The following is a 26,679-nucleotide window of genomic DNA, read 5'->3' on the forward strand; positions in this document are numbered from 1 at the left end:
CAAGTCTGTGAATGAAATCCTGCACCAAATAGTCTGAAACATATAAAGACAAAACATACACAACTGTAAGAGTGATGAATGTGGCACAGTTGTGGGGTGCTGGGGTGGAGATGAATGATTCAGGTTGAGCCTGGTTGAATTAAGTTTATCAGGCAAAAATTATAGCTGCTCTGGTTAAAATTTCTGTAATCTAATTCTATTTTTTTTTTCTCCTTTTTCTACTCACCCCCCATCAAACAGAAAGAGAATTTGACCCAAATAAACACTGTGGAGTACTGGATCCTGAAACAAAGAAACCTTGCACAAGATCGCTCACCTGCAAGGTATTTTTCTTAGAAGATAAAATATCAGATGCTTTGTTATAGTTTAAATCCTGCCACAGTAGTTTGAGAGGTCATACCTGCTCCTGTCTTACAGACAATGGGTATGGTATTCAGACGCTGTCTTCAGGTAATTCTTTTGAGTAATTCTGTTTCTTTGAATCAGAGCATCTGCATTATTCCACTGATATTTCTAAAAAGATCTTTTTTCTTATCATTTTATTATGCAAAAAGCATTAAAGTGTCATGTAGAAGCACAAGTACTAACTTTAAATGCTCCTTTTTTGGTTCATGTGTGCAACAATGTTGTAGTCAGTTTTTAGTAAACAAAATATAACATGATGTTTGTATTATAAATTACTTGGAGGCTGCTCTTGTGATAGTAATAAGTCTGATGTCAAAAAGTAGCAGCAGTGTAAGACATATTATAATGAATATTTGTATGTGCCTGTGCTGCCTGTCAGTAGAGGTGATCAGTTAAATTCACTTTAAAATGTGTTTTTTCAATCCAATGAGATCAATTTTTATTATAAGTTAAAAGCTACAATGATGCTACTTCTTAATGCTTTAAAATTATTGGAATTACATTTTCTGTCTTGGAAGAGGTAAGTCAATAAGACTCGATTATATGAAAACATTTGTAAGAAGTAATTTTTGCCTTGTTGTTGGCATTTCTTAAGAATAACTTCATAAATTCTCAAAGATAATGTAGAATAACAGCTTTATTTCCATAACTGTGGCTAAAGTTGTTTGAAGTAGATTTTATCTTTTAGAGTTGTGGTGTATCGGAAGTATAGAGGACTCATAAACAATGTCATGCACACACAAATGCTTTTTAACCACCCTATTTTTAGACTCATTCACTTAATCATCGACGAGCAGTTCCAGGCCGTAAAAAACAGTTTGACATCCTTCTAGCTGAACACAAAGCTCGATCCAGGGAAAAAGAAGTTGCAAAAGACAAAGAGCATCCACCATCTGCAAGGGAAAGCTATCAGAGCCAGCCCACACCAGCACAAGACTCTCTGTCAGGATCTTCAGTGAACTCTGGGCAAGAATCTAAAGTAACATCTCCTGCAAAATCTAGACCACCAAATTCTGTACTTCCAAGGTAAGCAATTCTCCAGTGTGGAATGTTGCATTCTGAAGGTGCTGTAAGAAATGTCTTAGTCTTTGGTACAGCTCATTTTATGAGTATTAATCGCTTCTTTAGACTATTGCATGATAAAATATACAAGATTTTCTGCTAGCAGTAGAAGATGCTTATATAAACCTAAATCTGTCCATGGTAGCCTGTGATCTGATTGGGAATAAGGTAAGGAATGATGTTCCACCCTAGAGTCAGAATCTCAGACTGACTGCGTTTTTTGGCTAAAATGGTTAGTAATAATTAGGAAAGGTCACATTCAAGTCATTCTGGAACGCATGGGAATAAAAGTCTGTTTACATGAATCAGGGTAGGTGTCAGTGGGGAAATTCTGCACATATATGTAGAATATTTCTCTGCAAATACTTCACCAGTTACATCAGTGGAATGTCTTGTAAAAGGGATAATTTAGTGTAAATGACAATATAAGCAGCTAGTTCTTAAAGGTGTTGATTTGAAACTCTCTGTAGGGTGTCTTTCCTCATTTTGGAATTTTTTCTTAGAAAGGGGAAAAAGAATCTTCAGAAAGACAGTGCAAAGACATCCCTTTAGGAGAGCTAGTGTGAGGTATTGGATCTAATTGGAATTCTAATTATCCTCTGGTAAACTTCCCATATCTTTTGTTTGGGGTTTTTTTGCGTACTAGCTTTGGCTGGAGCAAATAGAGGTAAACCAATTGGTTTTGTTCACATTTGTCTTGCTTCACATTTCTTTTCTTGCAGAAGCCTTGGTCAGGATTGGGTGCCCATTTGGGGGCTTTTGTACTAAGATAGTCTCTATTTCAAAGAGTTATTTGTTGTATTTGCTGTCTCAAGTCTTATAGAGACAGCATTTCCAATGTTTTCTGTGTTCATTAAGCAGTAATGGCATTTTATTTGTACAGTGGCAGAGGTGGGTTTTACAGGGTCTGAGAAAAAGGACAGCAAAAGAATACCCACAGATAAATTGGTGAGAGATCTGCATAATTCTTGGACAAGGGATGACTTTACACAGTTCTTACATAGAGAGGAGCACAGAGGGATAGGCAGGTGTTTTTAGTAGGTATTACGGTGAAAGAAGCAAAAGTGGAATGCAATTGAATGAGAGTCAGCTGAAAGACATTGCAAAGGTAGTAGATGAGCAGGATTTTAGCTGTCATACATTATGTTTGTATAATCTACACTTCCATTTCTGCTGCAGTGCCCCTGTTCTGTCCTGTCTGGTTTTGCAAGCCCTGTGCAGAGGAAACCCTTGCTAGCTCTCTGCTGGGAGCCAGCAAGGCTGCAGCTCTGCTGCAGGAAGAGGTGGTGTAGTGCTCCGTGCTCTGCTGAGGCAGAGCTTGCTGTTTTCCTGGTGGTGACTTGGCTTGACCTCCACGATTTTTTCCCAAAGGCTGAGGAGCATTCACACAATGTATGCTGTGAAACAGCAACTGCAGCAGTTATTTCTAGCTGATGGGCATTGGTTAGCAATCCCTGCTCAGTTCAGAAGAGGGCACCTGTCCACAGTCTTAGTGACTGCTGTGTCCTGATAGCATTAATTCATGATACTGAAGATCAGATTTTGCTCAACGTAGACATGTCCTCCAACCTCAGAGGTCCACATACATACTTGGTTGTACAAACTGTAACTGAGAATCCTTTTCCGCTGGGGAGGGACTGTTCATCAGGGACTGTAGTGACAGGACAAGGGGTAACGGGTTAAAACTTAAACAGGGGAAGTTTAAACTGGATATAAGGAGGAAATTCTTTCCTGTTAGGGTGGTGAGACACTGGAATCGGTTGCCCAGGGAGGTTGTGAGTGCTCCATCCCTGGCGGTGTTCAAGGCCAGGTTGGATGAAGCCTTGTGTGGGATGGTTTAGTGTGAGGTGTCCCTGTCCATGGGAGGGGGGTTGGAACTAGATGATCTTGAGGTCCTTTCCAACCCTAACTATTCTATGATTCTATGATTTGTTTCCAAGCTACTTTTGAAAGGCAGGCCATCCTCATGCTGTGGTGTTAAGGCATTCCCACTTTGTTCTAATGGATTCTAAACAAAGATAAAGAAAACCTACATGTTGTAAGAAGCAAATTTAAAATTTCAGGCAATAGAGGTGCTTTTGCTAACATTAATTGGGTGATAACCCGCGATACATTTCTGATAAGACCACATGTCAGCTATTTTGTATCTTTTACTATCCTTTTTTGTGATCATTTCTGGTGTAATTCACTTTGATGCTTCACTCTGGCAGGCAGGTTTACAGAGCCTTTGAGCACTGATGGCTTAAATGTATATTCTTCTTCTAGACCGTCATCTGCAAATAGCATAAACAGCAACAGTTCTTCAAACCACAGTGGGTACGTACCAGAACTGCCACTGCCTTCCATGGGAGGAGATTTAACAAGCAGATTGTCCAGTGATGAAGGAGAAGCGGATGGAGCTGAAGAATCTGAGAAATTAGACTGTCATTTTTCTGGACACCATCCCAGACCTCTTGGGGTATGTGTCTGTCTCTGGCATGCCTTGCTGTAATTCTTAGAGAGGGAAGGAAAAGAAGTAATTTTAGCAAAAATGTAAGGAATGAGGGTCTTACACTCTGAAAACTGTGTTCTAAAGAAATCAAATACATTTAACAGAAAATGGTATGGATGGGATAAGGTAGGAGGAAAAGACTGGTTAGTGCATGTGACAGAGAGGTCGTAGAATAAGATGAGCAGCCAAAAATCACAAGTTCTAGTTTTAGATTTTCCTCTCAGTAGATTGCAACGCATGTGCAGTTCTGCTCAAGTGAGGAAGGCTGCACTGTTTTCACTATGACATGAACAGATAATCTCTTTGTAGTCCTTACGGAACTGTACCTTGCGATTGGTTGCAGCTCTGAAAATCATATGGCAACAAAGGGCTATTACAGTGCTTCACTGATTTTTGTCATCTGGTTTGAATCAGTAATTAAGTATCATTGATGTGAGTGTGTGTGGACTTAGAAGCCATTGCTTCATTCATCTAAAAATGGAAAGTCTAGAGTACAGCATAGCCCGTCTGCTTTGGTGGTGGCTCAAGTATGTGCTTCTCTGGCAGCTGTTTTTGTCTCTCCCATGTTGGTGAGAAATGTAATGGTAAGTAGTAAGAGCTGCCTTGTGGCATTATCTCTGCAGTGTGAACTTGTTTACGCTGTACAAACCAAGAAGGAATGGGAGAACTCTTGAACTTCTAAGCAGTTGGTTCTCATCAAAACTGAGCCAAGGAATGAAATTAATGATGAATTCCCTTATGTGTTTTCCATATGATATGCAGAATAAAACAAACACTGTGATAACTGTAGCATTGTCTGTATTCCCTAGAGCAAAGGAGAACTTGTTACTGTCAGACACCAGTAAAAAGTATGAGCTGAACATAAAATGACTGTCAGATGAAATTCTGTATTTGGTTCTTATACAGAAAAGAAGACTTATTATAGGCCATATCATACTGTGATATGCAGGAACCTCGTGCTTCCTTGGTACTCTTGTATTCTAATTTGGTTTTGCTGACTACTTCTCTATGAATTAAAAACTAAAGCCTCACAGCATGTGTGTCCACACAAATGAACAAACAGTCTTGTACAGGCATCATCAGTGAGGCCTGGCTGTCAATGGCCATTCTGGTTTAGGATCTTTGTTCTGTTTCAAGGAATATCTCACTGATTCATATGTACTTTGAGATCTCAGCACTTCCCAGCTGAAGCAGTTACTGGTAGTACAGCTGTTCTTAGTCCACATCAACAGGAAGTCAGAAAAGATGGTATAAATCACCTTCGGCACAAGCTTCTGCTAACTTGCTACATGTCATATTGAAGTGCACTGTTTTCCTTATGAAGTCTATCTCCCAACTAGGTGGTAGTAATTGATGGGGAAAAGGCAATAGCTTCTTAACTTACCTCTTAGTGCTAGCTAATCTGTGGCACTGGGAGGTGAGACTAGTTTATCAGCTTAGGTGGTGGTTTTAATTAACCTGTTTAACCTTGTCATGAAACAGATGTAAGATAAACAGGGAGTCACTACTCACTATCCAGTAAGCTGAAGGTACTGCAAACAGATGATGTTCTACTGCATCAGCTGCTTCTGCCCTCAGCCAGAATCTGGGGACTTGGTCCCTGCATGGTGGAGTGTTGTCTTATTTTCTGAGGATGATTTATAATGGGTTTCTCTCCACAAACACGTTTTGCGGCGGTTCTCTGTGTGACATCGGTAAGACTGAACTGAAGAAGGGTAGACTCCTGATAATTCCATTTCAGTGTAGTGTAGTAGGACTTTTCAGGAAGTTCCCCAGAGGAAGTAGAGCAAATATGCCTGAGCTCTGCAGAACTCTCAAAATATTTACTACTCCTCTGGATGATTTCCATACACTGTGAAGAGGGTACCCACTGTTCTGTTGTGTAGCACAGGTGCCATGCATAGTTGTACATTTACTAACCTGTCACTGGTTTATTTATTAAGTAGATACTAAAGACATTCTTGTTGTAACTGAAGAGGAAAAAGGTGCGTTTTTATTCCTGTTACACAATTGCGAGATTTGATGTGTACAGAATGGTGAAACTGTCTTTCAGAGGCAGTAAAGAATGTTAGTAGGCAGAACTGATTCTTAACATTACCTCAGCATTTATATTCTTTTCCTGTTGCACACAGGTGCCTGATAGCAAACTGACTTGTTAGTGAAATATGAAGTATACTTGACGCAGAGCTGAAACATTGTGCACATATTCGTATCTCATTAAAGTATTTATGCTGCAGGTAGTGAAACTCACCTTTTTTAAAGGTGTTTTATGTGCATGATACAAATTACAAAGGTGTTCCTTGATCTATAAATGAATATTTTATAATGTAGATATATATGTTTTAAGCAGTGTTGAAATATCTTTTCTTTCAGTTTTGTTCATACGGCAGTCGCTTAATGGGAAGAGGGTACTATGTCTTTGACAGAAGATGGGACCATTTTCGATTTGCGCTGACCTCCATGGTAGAAAAACACTTGAACTCACAGATGTGGAAGTAAGTGGGGGTTTTACACTTGGCGGGTAGTTTAACGTTTTTAATTCTGTAAAACTTCTGAATTAAACACTCCAAGGGAAGCATTTGTAAAGTTACCTCTGTATTAAGGCATAGCAGTAATACAAGTACAGATTTTGTTTTCTCTCTTAACGAATATACAAGCACAACCGAACGATCTCGTATTCCGATATAAATTTACACCAGATTTAGCACTTGTTTTTAGGCCCTCTGAATCTGGGGAGGAGTAATTCAGTAGTTAACATTAAAGCATTAAAATGGGTTTGGAGATATGTTTTGATATCACATAGTTTTATAACACACAGGTTAGATTTTGCCTAGTCTTCTATACCTGTATCATGCACTCTTATCACCCACTCAGAGTTTATTCTGCAAGACTTGTGTTTCGTAAGATCAGGAGCTCAGTACACACTTGCCTGTGCATAAGGTGGAATGTGATAGTTTTTCAGTCAGTAGTGCCCTTCCTGGCCTTGAGGTCTTAAAGTTCTAATTATTACTCACTGTTGAAGCCCCTCTATATCATGTGTGCAAGTTCCAACCACTGTAGGCTTTGGCTGCACAGGTATGTAAAAATGGACTGCACTAATAAAAACCGTGCTAATTCTTTAAAAAAAAATCTATTTGAGAAGCTCATGCCACCTGCAGGTAGGATTGTTGAGGTTTTTGGGGGTATTCTGCTACAGCATATGCGTACTTCCAATGTAATGACACTAAAGTGCAGTGTTTCATGTCACTGTTTATTATCAGGACTGTGTTATAGTCATTGGATGGCAGCCATTAGATAAAGAAGGTTTGACTTTTATTTAGATACATTTTTGAAACACTAAAGCTCGGCTTGTCTGACTAACCTGGTAACGATGATAACAGTGCTGCTGTGCTGGGAGACGTAGTTTGGAAATGGTTGGGTTTGCCGTAAAAGGGCTAGTGTCATGTCTATTTAGGGACAGATCGTGCTCAATCTGCAAGGGGGTTCCTCTCTTCTACTTTGTAAATTTGGCTGTTAACTAGTGTCTGTCACCTTCCACAAATAAAACTACTTAGTTTTCTTAAATAAGAAGGTTAAAACTTGTTATCTATTGGCTTTGTTTGTTAGGACAAACAAAATGTGTCACTAGTACCACTACTGTCACGAAAACCAAAAATAACCTCTGTAGTAGTTGCATGATACAAGAAATAAACAGGCCTCATCCTGCTCCCACTAAATCCAATTGTAAATGTTTTCCCAAATTCTAGCTGTTTATGTAATCGCTAATATTTTCATGAATTCCATCTGTACTTACTTGTCTGTGTAACACAGGAAGCTCACAGTGCTTAACCCCTATTATATTCTTCTGTTGTCCTCAGCCCTCCTCTTGTCTGATTTGTTCCTGTCTTCCCCAAGCAGGAGTATGGGTGAAGCTGTTTTATAACTGGTGCCTGTGCAGCTCTGTAGTTGGAGCTACAGGTACACGGATACCAGGCCATGTTTTGAGAGTGACAATAATATTTACAAAGTACTTTTTATCCCTAGTTCTCACAGTACTTGACAAAGGTGGGTAAGAATTATTGGCCCTTCCTTAAAAATGAACTGAAGAATGGATCTGAGAAACAGCTCTGTTCACATAGCAAGTTGCAGGCAGTAGGACTTCCTCATTTCTGGCACAATGAACTGTATGTAATCCCTTATGTAACTGTGCCATAAACAGTGTTCTGTCTGACAGTCTCCAAAGGAGGAATACCAGGAGAGAGCACTTGTAATTAGGATTTGATTTATGATAAAACAGCACACCCAGTGCTGCTCTTTTGTCATACTTCTTTGAGGGCAAGAGTAAGCCTTTAAAAACTAACAAGGTGTCAGTAGTGAGGATAACAAGGGCAGAGTTATGGTGATGTACAGCTTCTTAACAAAGAGAAAGAGGATTAAACTGTGAATTAAATTGTATTCTAAATAATGAGAAAAGCTCACATAATTTTCCAAGAGACATTATGGAATTCTGGTTCTTTGTTAACACTGAACTAGATAAAATAATAGATGATGATGGCTGAGCAGAAAGGAATTTGAATACATTCTACTAATTTCACAGGAATTATTATTAGATTTTATTCTCAGAATAGTACTCAACTAGTTACAAATCTTATCAAGCTTTGTTTAATAATTTGTCAATTTTTCAATATCAGTGAAATTAATCAGTAACTTACCTAGCTAATCCCATCTAACCAGCTCCGAAATGAGCTGTTGGGAACAGCACTGCATTTGGAAAGGGATGAGCTTTCCTCTTTAAACTCAGTGATTAAGTACTTCACAACCCCCCAGAACTGGCTCATTGACTACCCTCATCAAATCTAACCTGTGAGTTTAGGTTGATATGGAAACAGTTCCATAACTTGAACTTTCAAACAAAATATATACAATGAGTGAAACAGAGTGCCTAGGATCTCTATAGATCCCAGCATCAGGCATTTTATTTGTATTATTTGTTTGGTAAAACAGGAGAGGAAAAAAGGAAATTAAATTCATAGTAAAGTGATTAAATTGCAACGCTATGCACATAATTGCTACATGGGGCACTTTTGCTGAAGTGGAGCTCAGTTCTGGTTTAACTGAGTTACATAGTTTAGGACTCATGTGCCGTGACAGAATTGTATAGGGAAAATTACGCTGCATGGTTCTTTATCTAATCAGCCTCTCTTAGGTCTCCGCTGTCTTCACAGATTTCGTGTGCCCCATTTCAAAATTAATTCTTAGGAAAATGTACTTCACAATCCAGCTTTCCCGAATCTTTGCAGTATTAAAACACTTGTGGTTTGGGGTTTGTTGTTTGTATTAAATCCCAAGGAAACCTCATAATGGAATTGCAGGTTAAAAAAGAGGGAGGAAAAATCACAAGCAAAAGCGTTTTTAAGCTGTAGAATGCAAAGCTAATTTTGACTGGTGAATATGAAAATACATGTGAACGGTAGAATAGGTATCAAAATTGGAATGATGTAGGTTTGCCTTTTTTAACAAGTTGGTCCTTCTCAGAAGTTGTTTCCTATCTTCATTGTTCAGGTGGAATATTTTATGTATCTGAATGTTTTCTTTTTTCTCTTTTTCCTCTCCCTGTCCATCTCCTTTATTTAGGAAAATTCCTCCTGCGGCAGATAGTCCCATGCCTTCTCCAGCAGCACATGTCTCCACTCCTTTTCCAGCATCAGTCTTACAGCCTTTCAGCACCCCCAGTGCGGTGTATATTCCTTCAACACCTATCAGTTCCAGAATCACTTCTTCTTCTTACCTAATGACATCAGCCATGTTATCAAACGCAGCCTTCGTGACAACGTCGGATACGAATTCCATTATGTCACATACTACAGCTTTTCCTCACGTGGCTGCAAGCCTAAGTATCATGGACTCAACTTTCAAGGCGCCATCAGCTGTGTCACCAGTGCCAGCAGTCATCCCTTCCCCATCCCACAAGCCATCCAAAACAAAAACCAGCAAATCCTCAAAAGTGAAAGACCTGTCATCTCGGGGTGATGAGTCTTCAAGTAACAAAAAGAAAAAGCCGCAGTCGTCGTCCTCATCATCGTCGTCATCGTCCTCGTTATCTTTGCAGACATCTTCCTCGTCTTCATTTTCAGGGTCCCACAAAAAGAACTGTGTCCTGAACCCCAGTTCGGCTTTGAACTCCTATCAGGCTACATCTTCCTATAACAGTATGTCTGTGCACAATACAAATAACGGAACAAGCCCACTCAGTGCCAAATCGGAGCCCTCAGGACGGACTTCATTATCAAGTAGTTCAACAGACTCAGTGAAACATATGAGCATGGTAGTAAGCAGTATTGACTCTTCTAATCTGTCTGTATCTTCTCTTGTGCATCACTCAGGGGACCACTCCCTGGGAGCACATAACGCAGTGTCTTCTCTACCCCTTTCTTTTGACAAATCAGAAGGAAAAAAACGTAAAAACTCTAGTTCTAGTAGCAAAGCCTGTAAAATCACTAAAATGCCTGGTATGAATAGTGTTCATAGAAAGAGCACTGCCAACCTTATTTCTGCGGTGCCAGATCCTACAAGCAGCTCCATCTCTCGGCAGGTAAGGGACTCTTCCAGTTATTTTTATGCAGGTCATGTCTGATTTGAAGTATTTCATGCACTCTGAAAAGAAAATACTGTGTTTGCTTCAGATTGGTTTCCATCACACAACTTACTTTCTAGGTTAATACAGGAACATATTTGTATTTGTTTTGTACCAATCAGAGAAAGATGTTTTTAGAGTTTTAAAATATATATATATATCTACTTTCGTAAATATTTTACTGAGATTTTTTATTCAATTAATAAAGTAGCCATTTGTATCTCTGAAAGTGAAATGGAATGTCCAGAATGGATAAAGAATTTTTAGAGATTAATTTTTTTACCTTAATTCTCATCTCTGAAATAAATGGTGTCATTAAAACAGGAAGATAAGAGTCAGCATTTCTGTTTGTTTCTTTTCCCCAAACTTGTGGCTGATTCATTTCTTAATGTTACACAAGTCTCCTCTTTGCTCTGATGTATAAGGCTTACATCTACCTTTCCCTCGGAGAGGGTCTCAGGTGCCTGACCTCAAGTGCTGTTTCCTGTTTGAAACAGGAAACATGAAGAAATTAAGATCTTAACCAAGATGACCTTTAACATTTGGTTATCTTTTGTAGTGTGCCTCTATTCGGAATATTGAAGTCAATGCAGCAGATAAGGTTACACATTCTTACTTCACTCTCACTAGCAGTAGAGCTTTGACTGCTCTTTCTTTGTTGCTATGTAAAGACAAAAGTATATGTGAAGTAAAATTTGGTGGAAGAACTGCCAATATGATCTTTATAATGATCTACTGTTTGTTCTGCTGCTGTGTCCAGTGCTGTGCATTGCACAGAAAACACAGCTTGGCCCAGTCGTCTAGAGGAGAAAACCATAGAAAATAGAATACCTTAGAAAATGCAGAGAAGGGAGCTTAGGAAGACTTTGTTTGTTTGTGAAACTCTCATTTCCTAAGGATGTTGCATGTAAAATGGAATTTGGAAATGGAGAGGGTAGGATCTTGAGCAAAGGAATCCGTAAGTAATAGCAGACAGAAATGGGAGTGGCAGAGGGGGATAAACAGATTGTAAAGCTGGTACAGCAGGCAGAATGAAGATCTCAGAGAATGCCTTAGCAAGTGTATTTTCTCTTTCCAACTTCCAGCAGAGGTGCAACTGAGATGACTTGTTTGGCTTTTAAAAATGGATAGTGGCATTGTCTTTCTGTTTTAAGCCATTTAAATGTGTCCTGCAAACAGAACTGGTCTCTAAGTCACTGCAGTCAGTGGAGGATGCTGTAAGCTTTCCATTCTGTCACACATCTGCTTTTTGAAATACGTGTGGGCCCCAAAAGATTAAATTGCTCAGAGATACACCATCTCGAGTGGGAAGAAAAAGTAAGTACAAATGGTTACTTTGATACAAACATGGGTAGTAGGAAATTGATTGTATCATCTTTTCACAGTACACAGACTGCATCTGTAGCTAGAGCCGTCTGACAAAGGCTTACAGATACACGCAGGAGGTTCTGAGTTCCAATTCTGGCTCCCCTAGTGATTCAGTCTGTTCCTGTGGGACATTCCTGTTTGGTTTTGATGTCTTTCAGCAGGTTGCACACTAATAGAAGTAAATAAACCTCAGAGGATCAGTCAGACGTCTTTTCTGAGTATTTATAAAGATGTCATTCACACTAATATTTTTTCTTTAAGTAAAAGCTTAAATATATGTAATGCGTAATGAAATGCAGATTTTTAAACAAGTTTTTCTATACACATACAGGTGCACGCACATATATGCATATATGTGCATATATATATGCAAAAGTTAGTCACACTTTCCTCTTGCGCTGCTGGTCTTTGGAGCTACATTAGTAATCAAAAATATGAGATAAAGTGGAGTTTGTGTTTCAGGTGTCTGGCAGCTCATTGTCTCTGACAGGGATACAGAATTGTATGTGATACAAAATAGACATTTCCTACTGTTTATTTGTGCTCTAAATAAATGACATTTGTACCCACTTAAGCATATGGGTCAAATAATATTCCATACTCTACAAGTGAATATTAAAGCTCTGGAGAATACAATACTTGAAATCACTTTTAAGTTGTGCTGTTTTGACTTGCAGTGTTCTAGAAATGCAATCCCAGTAAAAATTACACCAGAAAAATCAGTATTACTTAAAATCTTGCCCCTGTTCCCTGATGTAATAGGGCAAATTAATTTAAGAGACTAAGAACACAGGAAGGAGATCAAGTCACATAGGCTCAGTTTGGGGTTTTTTCTAATTCAATTCAAGGCTGGCCTAGTTAGATAATAACTGAAAGTGTTAACAGTTGGGTTTTGAAGCATACTTTATTGTTAAAAGAGGAAAAAAAAAAAAAAAAGAAAAGGATTTGAGCCTTGGCCTCACCCTTGTCCTTTTGCAATGGTGTTGCCATCATTAAAGACCCAACACAACTGGGAATCATTCTTATCTTCATGGAGTGCTGTAACTGCTCAGTCTGCCTGATTTGCCCTCCTGTCTGGGGCGCTGCATCCTGAATGAAGCTGCTCCAAGCCTGACCTCAGTGCTGCAAGCTGTGCTGCTCCCTGCTTTGTCCCATGTCCAGAGCCAAGCTGTTAGTTGTAACAGCACTGCATGAACGAAAGCCTAAGAGGCCGAATGTTCCCTCTCACAATTCTAGGATCTCAGCAAGTCAATTTCCTAGTGGTTGTTGTGGATTTTATTACAGAAAGGTTTATGGATGTTCTAATGGTGGCTGTAGAGAAGAAGAGTTTGCAGGATCATGATCTGAGTGGCTAGGAAAGATTTTACAAGGCTGTGTATCTTTGGTCAGTATTTGTAGACTAAGGAAAAGCACATTGCTACTTGGAGAACAGCTGTGGCATGCAAAACAGCAAGCTAAAGGGACCAGGACAGGCAGAGGCCTAGCCTTTTACTCTTTGTGCATCTCAGGAGCTGTATTAGAACTGGCTGTAAATAAAAACTTTAAACACTTCTGGATAGCATGTGAAGGGAGAACACAGTTTTAAACGGTTACAGTGTGAGAAAGGGTTGATATGGAGAGGGAGACAGAGGCTGCCTTTCATATATATGTGAGATGGCAAAATAACAAATGATGTTGCAGAAGAGAAGAAGAAAACTGACGTTAGTGAACACCCTGCCAGGCAGTGCCACAGCCCAGTCTGTTCAGTAAGAAACTTGGAACTGCGTTTCTTACTGCTCAGAAGGCAGGCCCTTGCTACCTCTCTACCAAATAGTTAAAACTGATGTTGCTTGAAGTCCGCTGACCTTGTGAATAACTGTTCAAACTCCAGTCATCTGCCCTTTGCAGACAGGTGCCCATGGTTCGTTTCTGTCAGCCTCGTAACCCCTGAGGAGCTACTCCTCTGACTTAACAGCTGGCTCCCCTTTTGTACCACCACAGAAATACCTACACTGTGTGTATGGGTCATTGTAGAAAAACCTCAGGCAGACTGCTCTTACAGAGTGCTGTAATGTCTCAAGCATTGAAATACGCAGATTGACTATTGCAATGTTCTAACGAGGTACTTTTAAAACATGTGTATGTGTACTATTAGTTTGCACTCATTCCCAAAGAAATTCTCTGATGCAGTAAATTTAAACGTCTGGAGTTTGATTCTTCTGGTTAATATTTGCATTATTGAGCAATGATAATAAATGAAGATTCTGTAAGGAAGAAAATGGCATACCTTCGGGCATGCTGTGGTGCTTGGCCTCTTGCTTTAAACTTCCCCAGGAGCAGGGAGCATCTCTGGGGAGGAGTCTGTGAGGGTGAGCACTCTGTGCTCTGGCAGTGACTGACCAGCTGCACTAAGTGACTCCAGGAACTAGACAAACTGTCATTTCAGTGTAGAGAGGTGTGGCTTTGCAATCTATGTTCCCTGGGTAACTGTTTCTTACGTTGTTTTCTGACCTGTAATAGTATTTGTGTGCCTTTTGAGAGTTTATTTAAAGTATACAGGCTCTGAGAGATAATTATGATTCTATCTGAAGTGTATCTATCTTTTGCCATAGCAAAATACCTGTGTTCCAAATGCGAAGCAATTAGTGCCACTTTACACAGGAAAGAGAAAGCCATTTCCAGCATCTGCGTTCAACTGACAAATATGCCTCTCAATACTGCTCAATTAATGTCTTTCAGATTGGAAAAAATAGCAGTGTAGCTTTGTCACAATCCAGTCCTTCGAGTACATCAAACCCTGTACACAACAGACAAGTAAGTTGCTTTAAAAAAAAGTGTCTGTAAGCAGTTCTGAAATACTTTATACTGTAAACCCTTAAAATGCCATTTCTTTATGAATGCAGTTCCTTATAGAAGCTGTCTTCCAGTGAACTGACATTAGATTTCTCCTCTCACATAATTTTTTTTCCAGCTATTTTCTCCTCCAAGATTTATGAATAACAAGTTTCCTGCTTGTTCTGTAACTGTAATACACCTCAGGTTGGCTTACGTGCTGTTCGCTGGCTGTTACTTTGGTGTGATACAAACTGAGCAGCAGCAGCAGTGTCTGCGCAAGATCCAGCTTAGGCGGATGTGGGGTTTCTGTCCAGCCTCCCCTGCTGAGCGAGATGGCACAGCAGAGTCCCCACTCTGGCACAGGAGGGACAGCATTTAAAAATAGGCCACGAGTGAAAGCAGGAGGGAGGACAGACCAGGACAGAGAAGACGGGGCATTAAAAATACTTTGGATCAGTCACATTGTAAGATGAACTGCCAAACAGTATAGTTGTTGTTTTCTTTTGGTGCTGAATGCAAAGCAGTGTGTAGAGCTGCTGTGAAGGGAAAAGAGTGGTGAGTTTCTTTGTACTTCTAGGGACTGGCATTTTCCTATGTGAGACACTGTCATCCACCTGCCAGTAACAACCATGGGATAAAGCTGTTCTGAAGTGCAAAGCTGCTTTTGCTTCAACCTCCTGCTCCAATGTTAGTGTAAAATATATGCTGGAGGAGGAGCAGAGCGTGTTGGGATCAGTTGCCTACATCCCGTGGGGAAAACCTAACAGTACAAAACATTCATTTTGTGGCAGCCTTCTGTAAACAGAGGCTATTGCTGAGCTCTTCAGCTGCCTTGCTTCTGCAACTTTATCAAAAATAGAAGTGTTCACTTGGTCGACGCTCCACAAGCTCCTTACTGTTCCGATGATGTTTCTGTCAGTGTGGTAGCTGAATATGGAGCTCAGAATACAAATACAAAAAACATTAAGATGTAGTAAGTGTTATTAAACATTTTTTTAGCTCTAACACAGGATTTTGGTGTTTGGAACCATGAATAATGATTGCCTATCTAATAAATGCTTGTCACTGTCAAAACAAACCTGAGCTGCTCTGTTGACAGCTTTCATCTCCAATCTAGTAACTGAATAGACTCAAAATAAAACTTCAGTCTAAAAGCGTGCTGTAATATTTCTTTATAAAAGGCGTTACTAATTAGGTAACAATAAGAGGATCTGCAAGTAAATGCTGTGTCAGTATATACATTACTGGAGGAACATGAGCTCTCCTGTTTTTAATGTTCGTGTTATAACTGTGATAATCAGGGAGTCCAAGTGAAGTGAGGTGTGTAGGCAGAGACAATCTGCTGTATGCTGGGGTTCAGAGTTGAAAAATGAAGCAAGTTTTCATGAATACGAGTCAGAACAACAGACTTTTAACAATGCAGTTGAAGTAGAATTGCAGCTGTCAAGCTAAATGTGCTTGTAGGGCAGTTACTGGACTGCCTCCACTGTGCTGCCTGGTCAGGCAACCTGTTGGGGTTGTCTGCTGGTGCGTAGGAGAAGTAAGAAGGGAGATTGTTGTCCCTTAAGAGAAGGGAGAGGGGTCCTTAATTCCACGTGGGGTTGACTGACTGGGTGAGAGTGAGGATTTTGGAAGTTGCAGAGGGCTGTCAACCCAGCCTCATTCAGACCTGGTCACCTGCATGCAGTCCTACAGAGAAAGGCAGCTTCCTGCTCACCTTCCAACCTAAGTGCTCTGAACCTCCCAAAGCAGCAGTGCTCTGAAAGTCACCTGCCACCCGTAACTGGGTGTTTCTCATTACTAAGATGTGAGATAAAGGTGCCTGTGGCAGTTCTGGTTTCACACTAGTGGTTTCTTTCTGTCATTTGCTGCATCTTTGGAAGCCTGCTGTACTCTGAGGTACTCCTGTGGGGACCGGTGGAGTGTGAGGATAGCTGTTGTGGGCCTGGCTGCTCTCTCCCATCACATTAAAATCGGTCAGGTTAAACTCAGGCAAATTGTTCTCAGTTCATGTTTAATTTGAATGTTGCTGCATCTGTTTGAAACCCGAACAGGGGCTTGTATACAGAAAAGCGTGGCTGGTTTTCCAACTGTTGTTGGTTTAAGTAAAAACGATATTACTTTTCCCTACAAAAACTACTTGGTTTTTAACAAACATTAAGGGAATAGTAGTTTTATGGTCAAATTATTTGTGCCTGTTACTGCAAATTTTCACAAGCTTGTTTTCTCCAGTTTTTATCCTTGTTCTAGGTTTGTAACTAATCAAGTGTTTTTGTCTTCATAGAGCCTGAATGTGTTAACACTTCAAGACCTCAGTATGTGGTGGTTTTTAAATACTGAGTAACTAGATCATTGTATTAAGGGAGGTGACAAGGTGTATGCTGTATGGGGATTCCTTTTGCATGGAAACATGCTGTGTAGAGGAAAAGATTCTTCAGAGTTGTCTGTTTAATTGTTCCTCTTTATTTGTAATGATACACCAAGTTAATGAACATGAGAGTCACCAAAGCTTACTAGAAGCAGACAGTGCCAAAAGGAAATACGCTGTTTATTCAAAGCAGTTCCTTTCCTTAAATGTAATCAGTAAACAAGGAGGGAATTCAGTTCAGAGGCTTGAAATAAATTCCTGCTCTGAGTTGTGTCAGATGTTATTAAGTTTTCTGTGCTGGAAGACATTCTGTGATTTTGAACCTGGCTCTGGTTTCTCTTCTAGAAGACGTCAAACCGGACTGGTAGAATAAGGACTCTTCCATGACAAGGAAAAGGAACCAGCCTATAATCTCTAGCTCTCAGCAGCCCTACGCCACAGGGTTTTTCTTTTCTATGTCCTGCAGATGGATTTAACCTTTTATGAATTTGTGGTTTTAAAGAGAATTAAATTTACAGACAACTGTAATAGTGATTTGTTTAGTTTTTCACTTGTATTTGCCACTGATCTGTGCGTTCTGCTTGGTTATGTTTCATGCCTTTTAAAGCTGTTAGCGTTGCAATGCTCCCTTTGTTTCCTTACCAGAACACAACGGACATTCCAAAAAACCAAAAGAAATCCAGATCATGATTTGAATTAATTTAAAGGATCTCCAAATGTTTTCATGAAATAAAAATTACAGTAATTCTGTATTTAAGCTTGTCCTATGGATAAAAATGGAGTGCATTTCTTAGTTAACTTGCAAACAGCTGGGGCACTGCAACTTTAGGGACTAATCCTGACTGGTGCTCTGTACCTACAGCATTTAATAATTTCAATGGGAATTCTAAGTGTTCAGCCTCTTCCAGGATTCAGGCTCTTAAGGAACCTCCGCTTCAATCAATGCAGAGCGGATTTTTGCACCAAACTGTAGTTAACGTTATCAGGGGCTCAACGTGTAACATCCCGGTATCCCGGCGGATTTGTAGACCCTCAAGATCACGGCGCTTGATAACTTCGGTGAACAGTTTGGGTTTGCAAGGGCAGGAGTTGAGCAGATTGGCGTGCATGAATAGAATTGCACTGACAGTGTTTCTTATAGGATTACTGAATAATTTTTTAATAAAAGATAGATTTTTTTAATCAGGAAGCCAATACTGGAACAATAGAACAGAGCAGTTAGTTTTTCTTTCTACAGTGTTAAAAGTGCACTTATATGCTGGTTTATTTACATCTTGGGGGTGGGGGGGGGGGAAGGCGAGAGACTGCAAATAGGGAGATTATTACTACTTTCTTTTTTAAAAAAAGAAGGCTTAAGGCAAATTTTAAGGCTAAAAAAGTTGAAGCAATTATAAACAAGGTCGGACCCTTTGAAAAAAGTTTAGAAATATTCTTAAAGTAAATTTTTATAGTGTTAATTTTGTAATAATTTATGTTTTGCTATACTTCAGAGCTAACTGACCGCCATAGTTTCAGAACCAGTATGAAACTTAGGAAAGTTGAAGCAATGTTTATATTTTTAAGATGTTCTTTGAATTATGTTTTTATTGTACATTTCTTCAGACTGAAAAAAAAATATGTGTACATATCTTGGTTATTTTTGCACAATTTTTGTCTCGTTCAGTTGTAGGAGCAGTGCTGTGTGGATTGTTTTCTTTTTCCTTTAATTTATTTTGAGTTATAAAACTGCAGGAGCTTAAAAATCTCAGTCACAAAGTCATCCTCTGTAATCAATGAACTGCTATTTCTAGTTGTTGAGGGAAAACAGTGGTTGGGAGATTCAGTGGTTGCTTCTGAGAAATAATTCTAATCAATGCCTGAAGGAGCGATTTTGTAGTTTTTAGGAAGCTTTAGCTCTATCCATGCATCTTTTAATTGGAAAGCTGGAAAATGGAGCCTGTCCTTTGAATGCTGCCTAAATGTTTTTTCAACTGGCTTACACCTGACAGCATTTCAGGAGAGTTAAGTGTGAACTAAAACCCCACGGTGTTCTTTCATCCTCAGACAGTCATGATTTAATTCTATGGATCAAAAATTTCAGCCTGCAAAGTGAAATGGAAGTAAACATTGGGAAAAAAATCCGGAGACAAACTGGACCAGCCTATAATGCATTCTTAGCGTAGCATTCACTCGGTAGTTCTTTTTCTTCCCCGTTTGCCTGAAAATCGTGTGATTTGTTTCCAGCAATAGAGGCTCAGAAGCTTTGGTTGTTACACATTCGCAATGCATAGGCCCGTCAGCCATAAAAAGCGACTTGGATAACTTGTATGCCTTCTTTTGTATCGATGTAACAATTGTACATAGTGCTGATCGACCTTTGTAGAGAATAGTTTATACAGCATATTCTATTATTGCTGATTCTCAGTGAACTATTGTTTTAAAAAAAAGAAGAAAAAAAGAAATTTTTCTATTTACACCTTATATTTTGTTATGCTGTTGACCCATGGCACTTTAACAAAACTCTGTGGGTTTTGCATAGCTGGTCAGTCATGGGATATATTAAATAACTGTTGTTGCACAGAAATGAATTTGCACCTGCTATATTGTGCTTTCCTACTACAGATTTTAGAACCTTTTCCAGAAGACTTTTGAAGAAAGCATGTCCAATCATTCTAAGATTTAAAACAATGCCATAACTTGTACAGCCAATTTCTTTTCTACAACCCATATTTTGTAACACTAAGTATTTTCATTCTTTGTCCTGCACCTTTATGTATTAGCAGTATCAAATAGAATTCATTCCATGCTTGTGATAATTGTAAGCGGAATAAATGTCTAAAGTAGGTGTAAATAGTAAATTCTATGGCTTACAGTTTAAAAGAGGAAAACCAGAACAAACGTATCTGATTGATACTGCCATGGTTCAGCACCGGGCCTGGAGATATTCTCTAGTGAGCGATTGTATTTTTTTGGTTTTTGCTTTCTTTTTTGGGTTTGGTTTTTTTTTTTTAGTTTGTTTTTTTTTTTTTGTTTTGGGTTTTTTTTTTTTTTTTTTGTAACATGGCTTTGTAAATAAAATAATTTATATGTTTGTAAGAAACAGACGCGTTTGTCATTATTCATCTGTGCAGAGTGATAATGGTAGGTATCATATGCTGAAATACACTGTGCCCATAGGCAGCACTGAGAACTTGACTGTTAGCACAAAGATCTGCCCAGCTCTGTACAGGGCTGAATTGCTGTGGATTATTTCTGGCATTCCTGCCTCCAATATGTCTGTTTTTACATGCGAGGACATGGGTGATGATCAGCTGCTGAGGGCTTTGCACTGATAAATCATTTTTCAGTTCCTTTGCTTAGCTGAATGCGTTTTCTCATTCCTTATCAGTGTAAATGAACTTGGCTACAGCCACTGGAGTTAGGAATTCTCACTTCAGTGGGCAGTACAGGTGTAAAACCAGGCTTTTTATCATTGTTGATACTGAAAATGCAACTTTTGTCTAGGCGTTAAGATTCCTGTTCTGTGTAAAGCCTGTTCCAATTGCAGATCAATGAGACTCAAATTTTGTCCATTGGGTTGTCAGCTCTACAGAGAGGACTGCAGTTCTTTCTCTCACAGCAAACCTCTCCTGCAAATCTGGGGAAGATAGAGTTCCATGTTCCTGCAGGGAAGATGCTCACAATTAAGGTATGATCTGTTTTAAAATCAAGACATTTGGACTGCAAGCTGCATTCTTGTATGCGTACACTGAGAACTGGCAGGGGAGGTGGAAACCTGGGCCTGCAGTACAGGGAACAGTCTTGAGAGGAGAAAACTCTACCTTCTAGGTAAAGCTTTTTTGTGTGATGCCTTGCATGTTCCGATGCCTGTGACAAAAGCTAATCCTGAGCTTCCTCTTTACTGTCCAACCTGTGCCTTGGTCTGCGCTGCCTATAGTTTGAAAGCTTTTTTCTTTTGTTAATACTGAGTTTATCTTTTCCAGTACAGAAAACCCCAACCTCCTGGAGCAACAGCAGATACTGAACTTACATTTGATAGAGAGGTCCCACGAAGAGTGACGTTCTGTTTGTAAGCTGCTTTGCTATTTCTAGCAGCCGGCAGAAATTAAAGCAACAGCTAAGACAGTGGAATAGTGCAGCTGTGAGTTATGAGTTGCTTGCCCATGGCCGGCAAAGGCCAAAGACCACTGAAATTGTTTTCCAAATAGGAATCCGAGTAATTCTTTAGTGCTTGCAGGTTTGTTAGAATGATTCACAAGCTGTTCTCTATTTGGAGTTGGTTTCCCCCACCCTTTTTTTGGTTATGCAAGTATTTTGCTTGTAGCAAAATACTCTTTTTTCTTTACTCTTTCGCTTGTATTATCCAACGTGCCCTGAATGCCACCAGTTTCAGAGGGAAGCAGAACACACTGTAACTTTTCATTTGTCGCACTCTAGGTTTTGTGCTTCTGGTTTTACCACAGAACTATTTATTTCAGCAGAAAGTCATTGCTGTGTGCGCCCAGTATGTTTTACCCTTCCAAATCTGTCAGGATTCACAACTGGAAGAAATGCCAAATACTGATTCCAGAAATATTTGGAGGAGATTCATACAACAGATTCAGATTTCAGAACACAAAAATGTTTATTTCATGCAAATTTTTATGCTGGTTTGCTCCTTTAGTACCTCTTGAGAGCTACTACTCATAACAAGTACAGACCTCTTTTAAGGCATACTTTCTGATGTAAAAGAAAGACAAAGCTGTTATAATTCAGCAGCAGGTCCCTGCTTGCCTGTTGATTGGAGAATCCGTGGTAGATGGTATGGATACTCTCGTTCTCATTTGTAATGCACCACAAGTGACAAGGGCTGGATTCTTCTGTGTGTGGTTTTTGGCTGTTTATGGCTGACCTGCAGAGATACTGAGATCTGGTCTGTCATCTGCTCTCCCCACAGAAGGGAGAAGGGAAGCTTCCCCTCTTTAGAGGGGAGCTTGCCAGAAATAACAGTCAGGATGCAGGAGAACTTGGTTTGTGGGTGAGACACCAGTAGGGATTTGAGATGATGCACAACACTCAGCTGTCCCTTTGCAGACTTCCCAAGCCTGAAAGACGAAATTGAATCTGGGTTTGATTAACTTGGGGCAGTTACTAATGTGGTTTATGTGACACCACAAGAGACCAGTTTTTCAGAGCAGTTGTCTAGCATGAACTAAGTGTATCTACAGAATGCTACAGGTGTAAAGGCCCATTGGTGTAAATACAGTGAATGGTCACGATGAACTCATGAGCGAAACCCTGCAAGTCCTGTGTCTGTCAGCTGATTTCCAGCCTGAGCCCTGCTGAGGAGGCAGAGGAGGAAGTGGTGACAGGGTAAGTAACCATCACTGCAGGAAAGGCACAGAGCCTTCCCAGTGACAAACTTAGTGCTGATTTGGAGAGCTGTGTCATGGGTAAGCAGACAGGTCACTGGGAAAGGATCACTCAGGCCCAACCTTTTAGCCTTTCTCACCACAGATACACAATATAGAGGCCTGTTGCCTTAGTTCTGAAGGTACTCTGCACAGCCTATGCAAGAAACTTCTCCTGATCAGCTCCACTCTTAAATTGCAACTATTTGCTTTCCTTTTCCTTTATTTTTGACCATATAATCAGCTGGGGGGGAGGGGTTGTTGTGTGTTTTGGGGGTTTTTGGTTGGTTTGGGGGGGGGGGTTATGGGTTTTTTTTTTAAACGTGCCTTGAGTTACTCCTTCCTTGTTAATTCTCTTTAGGAGTTGTGTTCGGACCACAAAGCCTGAGCGGTAATACCAGCACACTGGGCTTGCTGCTTCATTACCAAGGAGACACCAAAAAGGTGCAGAAAGCTGGTTTTCGCTCATGTTATTTTGCAGAGACTTCCGAGAGCTGCAGCTTCACCCTGAGCGTGGATGCTTCTGAAGAAAAACATTCAAATGCTCCATTTGTGCTCCTTAACCTAGACCAAGCCAAGTGCACGTTCACAATCGATGCGGACATCGGGAAGTGCTCCAAAACCTCTTTGTAGTAACTGCTTTTACACAGCACTGACTGAAGTGCTACCATTAAAAAAAGGCATGCGGAGTTATGGTCAAAACCAGGAAAAGACTGAGGCTACCGATCAGTAACATGAGCCTTTGACACGTAACCCACACGTCCTTTTGCTTCCTAACTGCATGCCCAGCCTTTCTGTTCAGTGTCTCTCTTTGGACTGGGGGTGGTAAGAGAAACTAAGGCGGTGGAGATGGATCTCTGATCACCACCACCCTGTGTGGTGTGAACTCGCTCCACAGACACCGCTAGAATAAAAGTATCTGTGGTCTTAACAGCTGTAGGCTCAGAGGCACATTTAAACAAAATTGTCGTGCATCTCAAAGAATGGAGGCTCCTGCAAAGCAACTTCTTATTCCTTTGCCTTCAGCAAGAGTCCCACCATGGTTCTAGGGTAAAAATTCCTCGGGTTTTCAGTGAACTGGGAAGTGGCTGGTTCTGACAGAACTACATCTCCTGGTGCTAAACCAGCATTTCTGTAACCTCTGACTCGGAAACAGTGACTGGAAGGACTTTTCTACTTCCTGATATTTCATTTTTCCCATGTATGATTTTTGGTGGCAGGTTTAGTCTTCATTTTGCAGTTGACTGAAGAAAAAAGAAGGCGGCACTCACGGCTTAGCCTTACGACTGCAGGCCCTTGTTCCTGTGGGCTGGGCTGGGCTGGGCTGGCACCACAGCGGAGGCACAAGCGATCCAGGCTACCTCTGCAGTACACAAGGACAGCTTCTTGACAGAAGTGCTGCACAAGCTGAGTGGGGCTCTGCTAGACATGCTGCGCACACGCGAGGAAGGGCTGGCTGGGGACACTGACCCTGGTGGCAGCCTTGGCAGCTGTGACTGAGAGGAAGCAAAGCTGAAGGTTCTGGGGAAGTGAGGAAGCTGAATTGTGACCCTGGGATTCAGGGGAGCAAACGTCTTCTGCAGACATTTTGTTGGCTGAATCCCACAGAAGACTGCCCTAAAGGGCCCAAGGAGCCAGCTGAAGCACAAGAACAGTCCAATCCGACACGCAGGAAGTTGAGCAGACATGGGAGAAGGTCAGCATGGCCGAATGGGGAACTCCTGACTGACATCGAATCCAAAAGGCAAGTATACAGAGAGTGGAAGCAGGGGTGGGCTGCACTGGAGGAGTACAGAAATGCTGGAGCAGAACTAAGAAAGCCAAAGCTCAGCTGGAGCTGGAATTAGCGAGGGATGTGAAGGACACCGCACCTCGACGTGGAAGGAAGGCTAAGTAAAATGTGTGCCAAGAGACAAACGACAGGGAGACAACTGAGGTACCACTCGGTGCTGCCTTTGCTTCAGGCTTTAATTGGAAAGGCCTGTGCTCAGTTCCCTGGGCAGAGGCTAGGGACTGACGTGCTACCCACATAAGAGGAAGCCTGAGCTAAGGACTACTTACCCTGGATCCACGCCAATCTGTGGGGAAAGCTGGGCTTGATTCAAGGCTTCAGGCTGCTATCACTGCAAGGCTGCAGTCACCCTTGGAAAATCACAGGGAACAGGGTTCCTAAGGACTGGGAAAAGGCAAAGGCAATGCCCATTTTCAAGACAGACCCAGGGAGCTATGGGCTGCTCAACCCAACCTCAATCCCAGGTACATTATGGAACAAAGTCTCCTAGAAGCCATGTCCAAACAATGTGGATTTACCAAGAGGAAGCTATGGCTGACCAGCCTGCTGGCTGCCTGTGATGAGACGCCTGGCTCCAGGTACTGATCAGAGAGCAGTGAGTGGTGTTCACTTTGACCTTAGCAAGGCTTTGGCACCATCTGCTTTTGTATTCTTTCAGTAAATTGGAGAGAGATGGATGCACGGCATGGACTGTGAGGTGGGTGGAAAATCAGCTCCACAGCAGGGCCTGGAGGGCTGAGGTGCGCTCTTTGAAGTCCAGGTGGTTGGTTGTTACCAGTAACATGCCTCAAGGGTTAATACTGGGCCAGATAACTGCCATCCTGGATGCTGGGATGGATAGCTAACTCATGGATAACAATAAATAGGGGGTAGGGAGGCGATTGATACAGTAGGGGCAGGGCTGTCCTTCGGGGAGCTCAACAGGCTGGAAAATGGGGCTGACAGGAACCTCATTGTGTCCATCAGAGAGAAACGCAGTTCCTACACCCAGGCGGGAGGCACAGCCCCGTGTCACCAAGTGACTGCAGGAAGAGGGGCCGGTGGATGAGCTGAACATGAGTCAGAAAGGGGTCCCTCACTGTGCTGGCATCACAGCCTCACAGCAGCAAGGACGGGGGCAGCAGTCAGAGGAACTCATTGTCACCCGCTGCTCCTGTCCCTTGTGAGCCTGCACCTGCACAACCGAGGCCAGTTTGGGCCCCCGTGGTACAAGATGCAGCACACTGGAGTGAGGCTGGGGAGTGGTACCAGCACGATCAGGAGCTGAAGCATACAATATATAAGGATATACTTAAGAACGTTAAGGAGGGGAGAGGGGTCCGAGTGCTGTCTTCAGCTACAAGATGGGTGATTGTAGAAAAGAGGGACCCAGATGTAGATAACCACTGCGTGGTTCATTACCAGAACATTTTCCAAGGAAATAAATTGGGTTTTCTTAGTGAAACAGAAATTGTTTTAAATACTCTTCCTAGTTGTAAATTAAATTGGGGTTTGCTCTTAGTGATTCTTTTGAACCACTCCTCAGAGAAACACACCTCAATCTGCAATTCCTGTGTTCATGCAGAGAATTCCAGCCTTCACCATATGTATTTCATACTGGTTATCTTTGTTGACTACTAAAGGAGAAACTTCCTTTGCAGATGCTCTTTTCCCTGTCCCAAACACTGCCTCCCTACCTTTCTCTTTCCAGTCTTGCTTCTTCCTTTCCTGTCTCTCTTCCCACCCTTAGGTTCCCAGTTTCTTCAAAGTGTTTACCATGTCTCTGTTCCTCCTCTGTGCCCAGCTCAAGCTGTACTTTCTTCTCCACACTTCAGTCTGCACTTTCTCCATCACTCCTTAGGACAAAACCTTTGCAAATCCTATTGAAAGGCATAGAAAAGGCAAGCGCAGGGGTGGGTGCAGTACCTATGAATTGCACTCCTTGGGACAAGCGGGTTTCCGTCACTGCCAGGTAGCTGTGAAGCGAGGTAAGTTACGAACCTACAGTTCCTCCAGCGCTCATTAAGGCTGGAAGCAGTTAATCAGTTTAAAACACTACCGGGCACGGCAGAGCGTGGCTGCGCAGTCTCTGCCGTGTTGGATGCCGCCTTTCTCCCACGCTTTCTCTAAAGAATCAAAAAAGGTGAATTCTATTAATGTCTTGTGGTATTTTAGTTTTGGCAAATAGTTCAATGCACGTAGTGCTAGACTTTTCACAGGAGTGCCGCTTTTCTTTGCTATATGCTCATTTATTATTGTCTATTTTTATTTGGTGGCAGATGGCGATGTCTTTGTAGAGTTGCTTGATTTAATTTTTAGTGGGACACAGTTATCTTTCTCCTACTCCCACGGGGTAGCACCACGGACGGTTCTTTGGTGTCTCTTCATCAGGCTGTGCTGCAAGTCCCAGTGATGGCT

At 41.2% G+C, this 26,679-nt stretch overlaps 1 protein-coding gene across 8 annotated transcripts in view; it reads left to right on the forward strand.

Moving 5' to 3' along the window:
• Window positions 1–20,159, forward strand: part of ATXN7L1 (ataxin 7 like 1) — a 113,996-nt gene extending 93,837 nt beyond the window's left edge. For all 8 annotated transcript variants that reach the window (XM_065666140.1, XM_065666151.1, XM_065666158.1 and 5 more), the window contains 7 exons: window positions 241–323; window positions 1,175–1,431; window positions 3,733–3,925; window positions 6,332–6,453; window positions 9,572–10,529; window positions 14,658–14,732; window positions 17,467–20,159. In XM_065666140.1, the coding sequence (XP_065522212.1) occupies window positions 241–323; window positions 1,175–1,431; window positions 3,733–3,925; window positions 6,332–6,453; window positions 9,572–10,529; window positions 14,658–14,732; window positions 17,467–17,508 (1,730 nt within the window). In that variant the 3' untranslated portion in view covers window positions 17,509–20,159. The remainder of the gene's footprint in view (window positions 1–240; window positions 324–1,174; window positions 1,432–3,732; window positions 3,926–6,331; window positions 6,454–9,571; window positions 10,530–14,657; window positions 14,733–17,466) is intronic.
• Window positions 20,160–26,679: the final 6,520 nt, after the last annotated feature.

Source organism: Lathamus discolor, chromosome 1 (genome assembly GCF_037157495.1).
Source record: "Lathamus discolor isolate bLatDis1 chromosome 1, bLatDis1.hap1, whole genome shotgun sequence".
NCBI classification, from domain to species: Eukaryota; Metazoa; Chordata; class Aves; order Psittaciformes; family Psittacidae; genus Lathamus; species Lathamus discolor.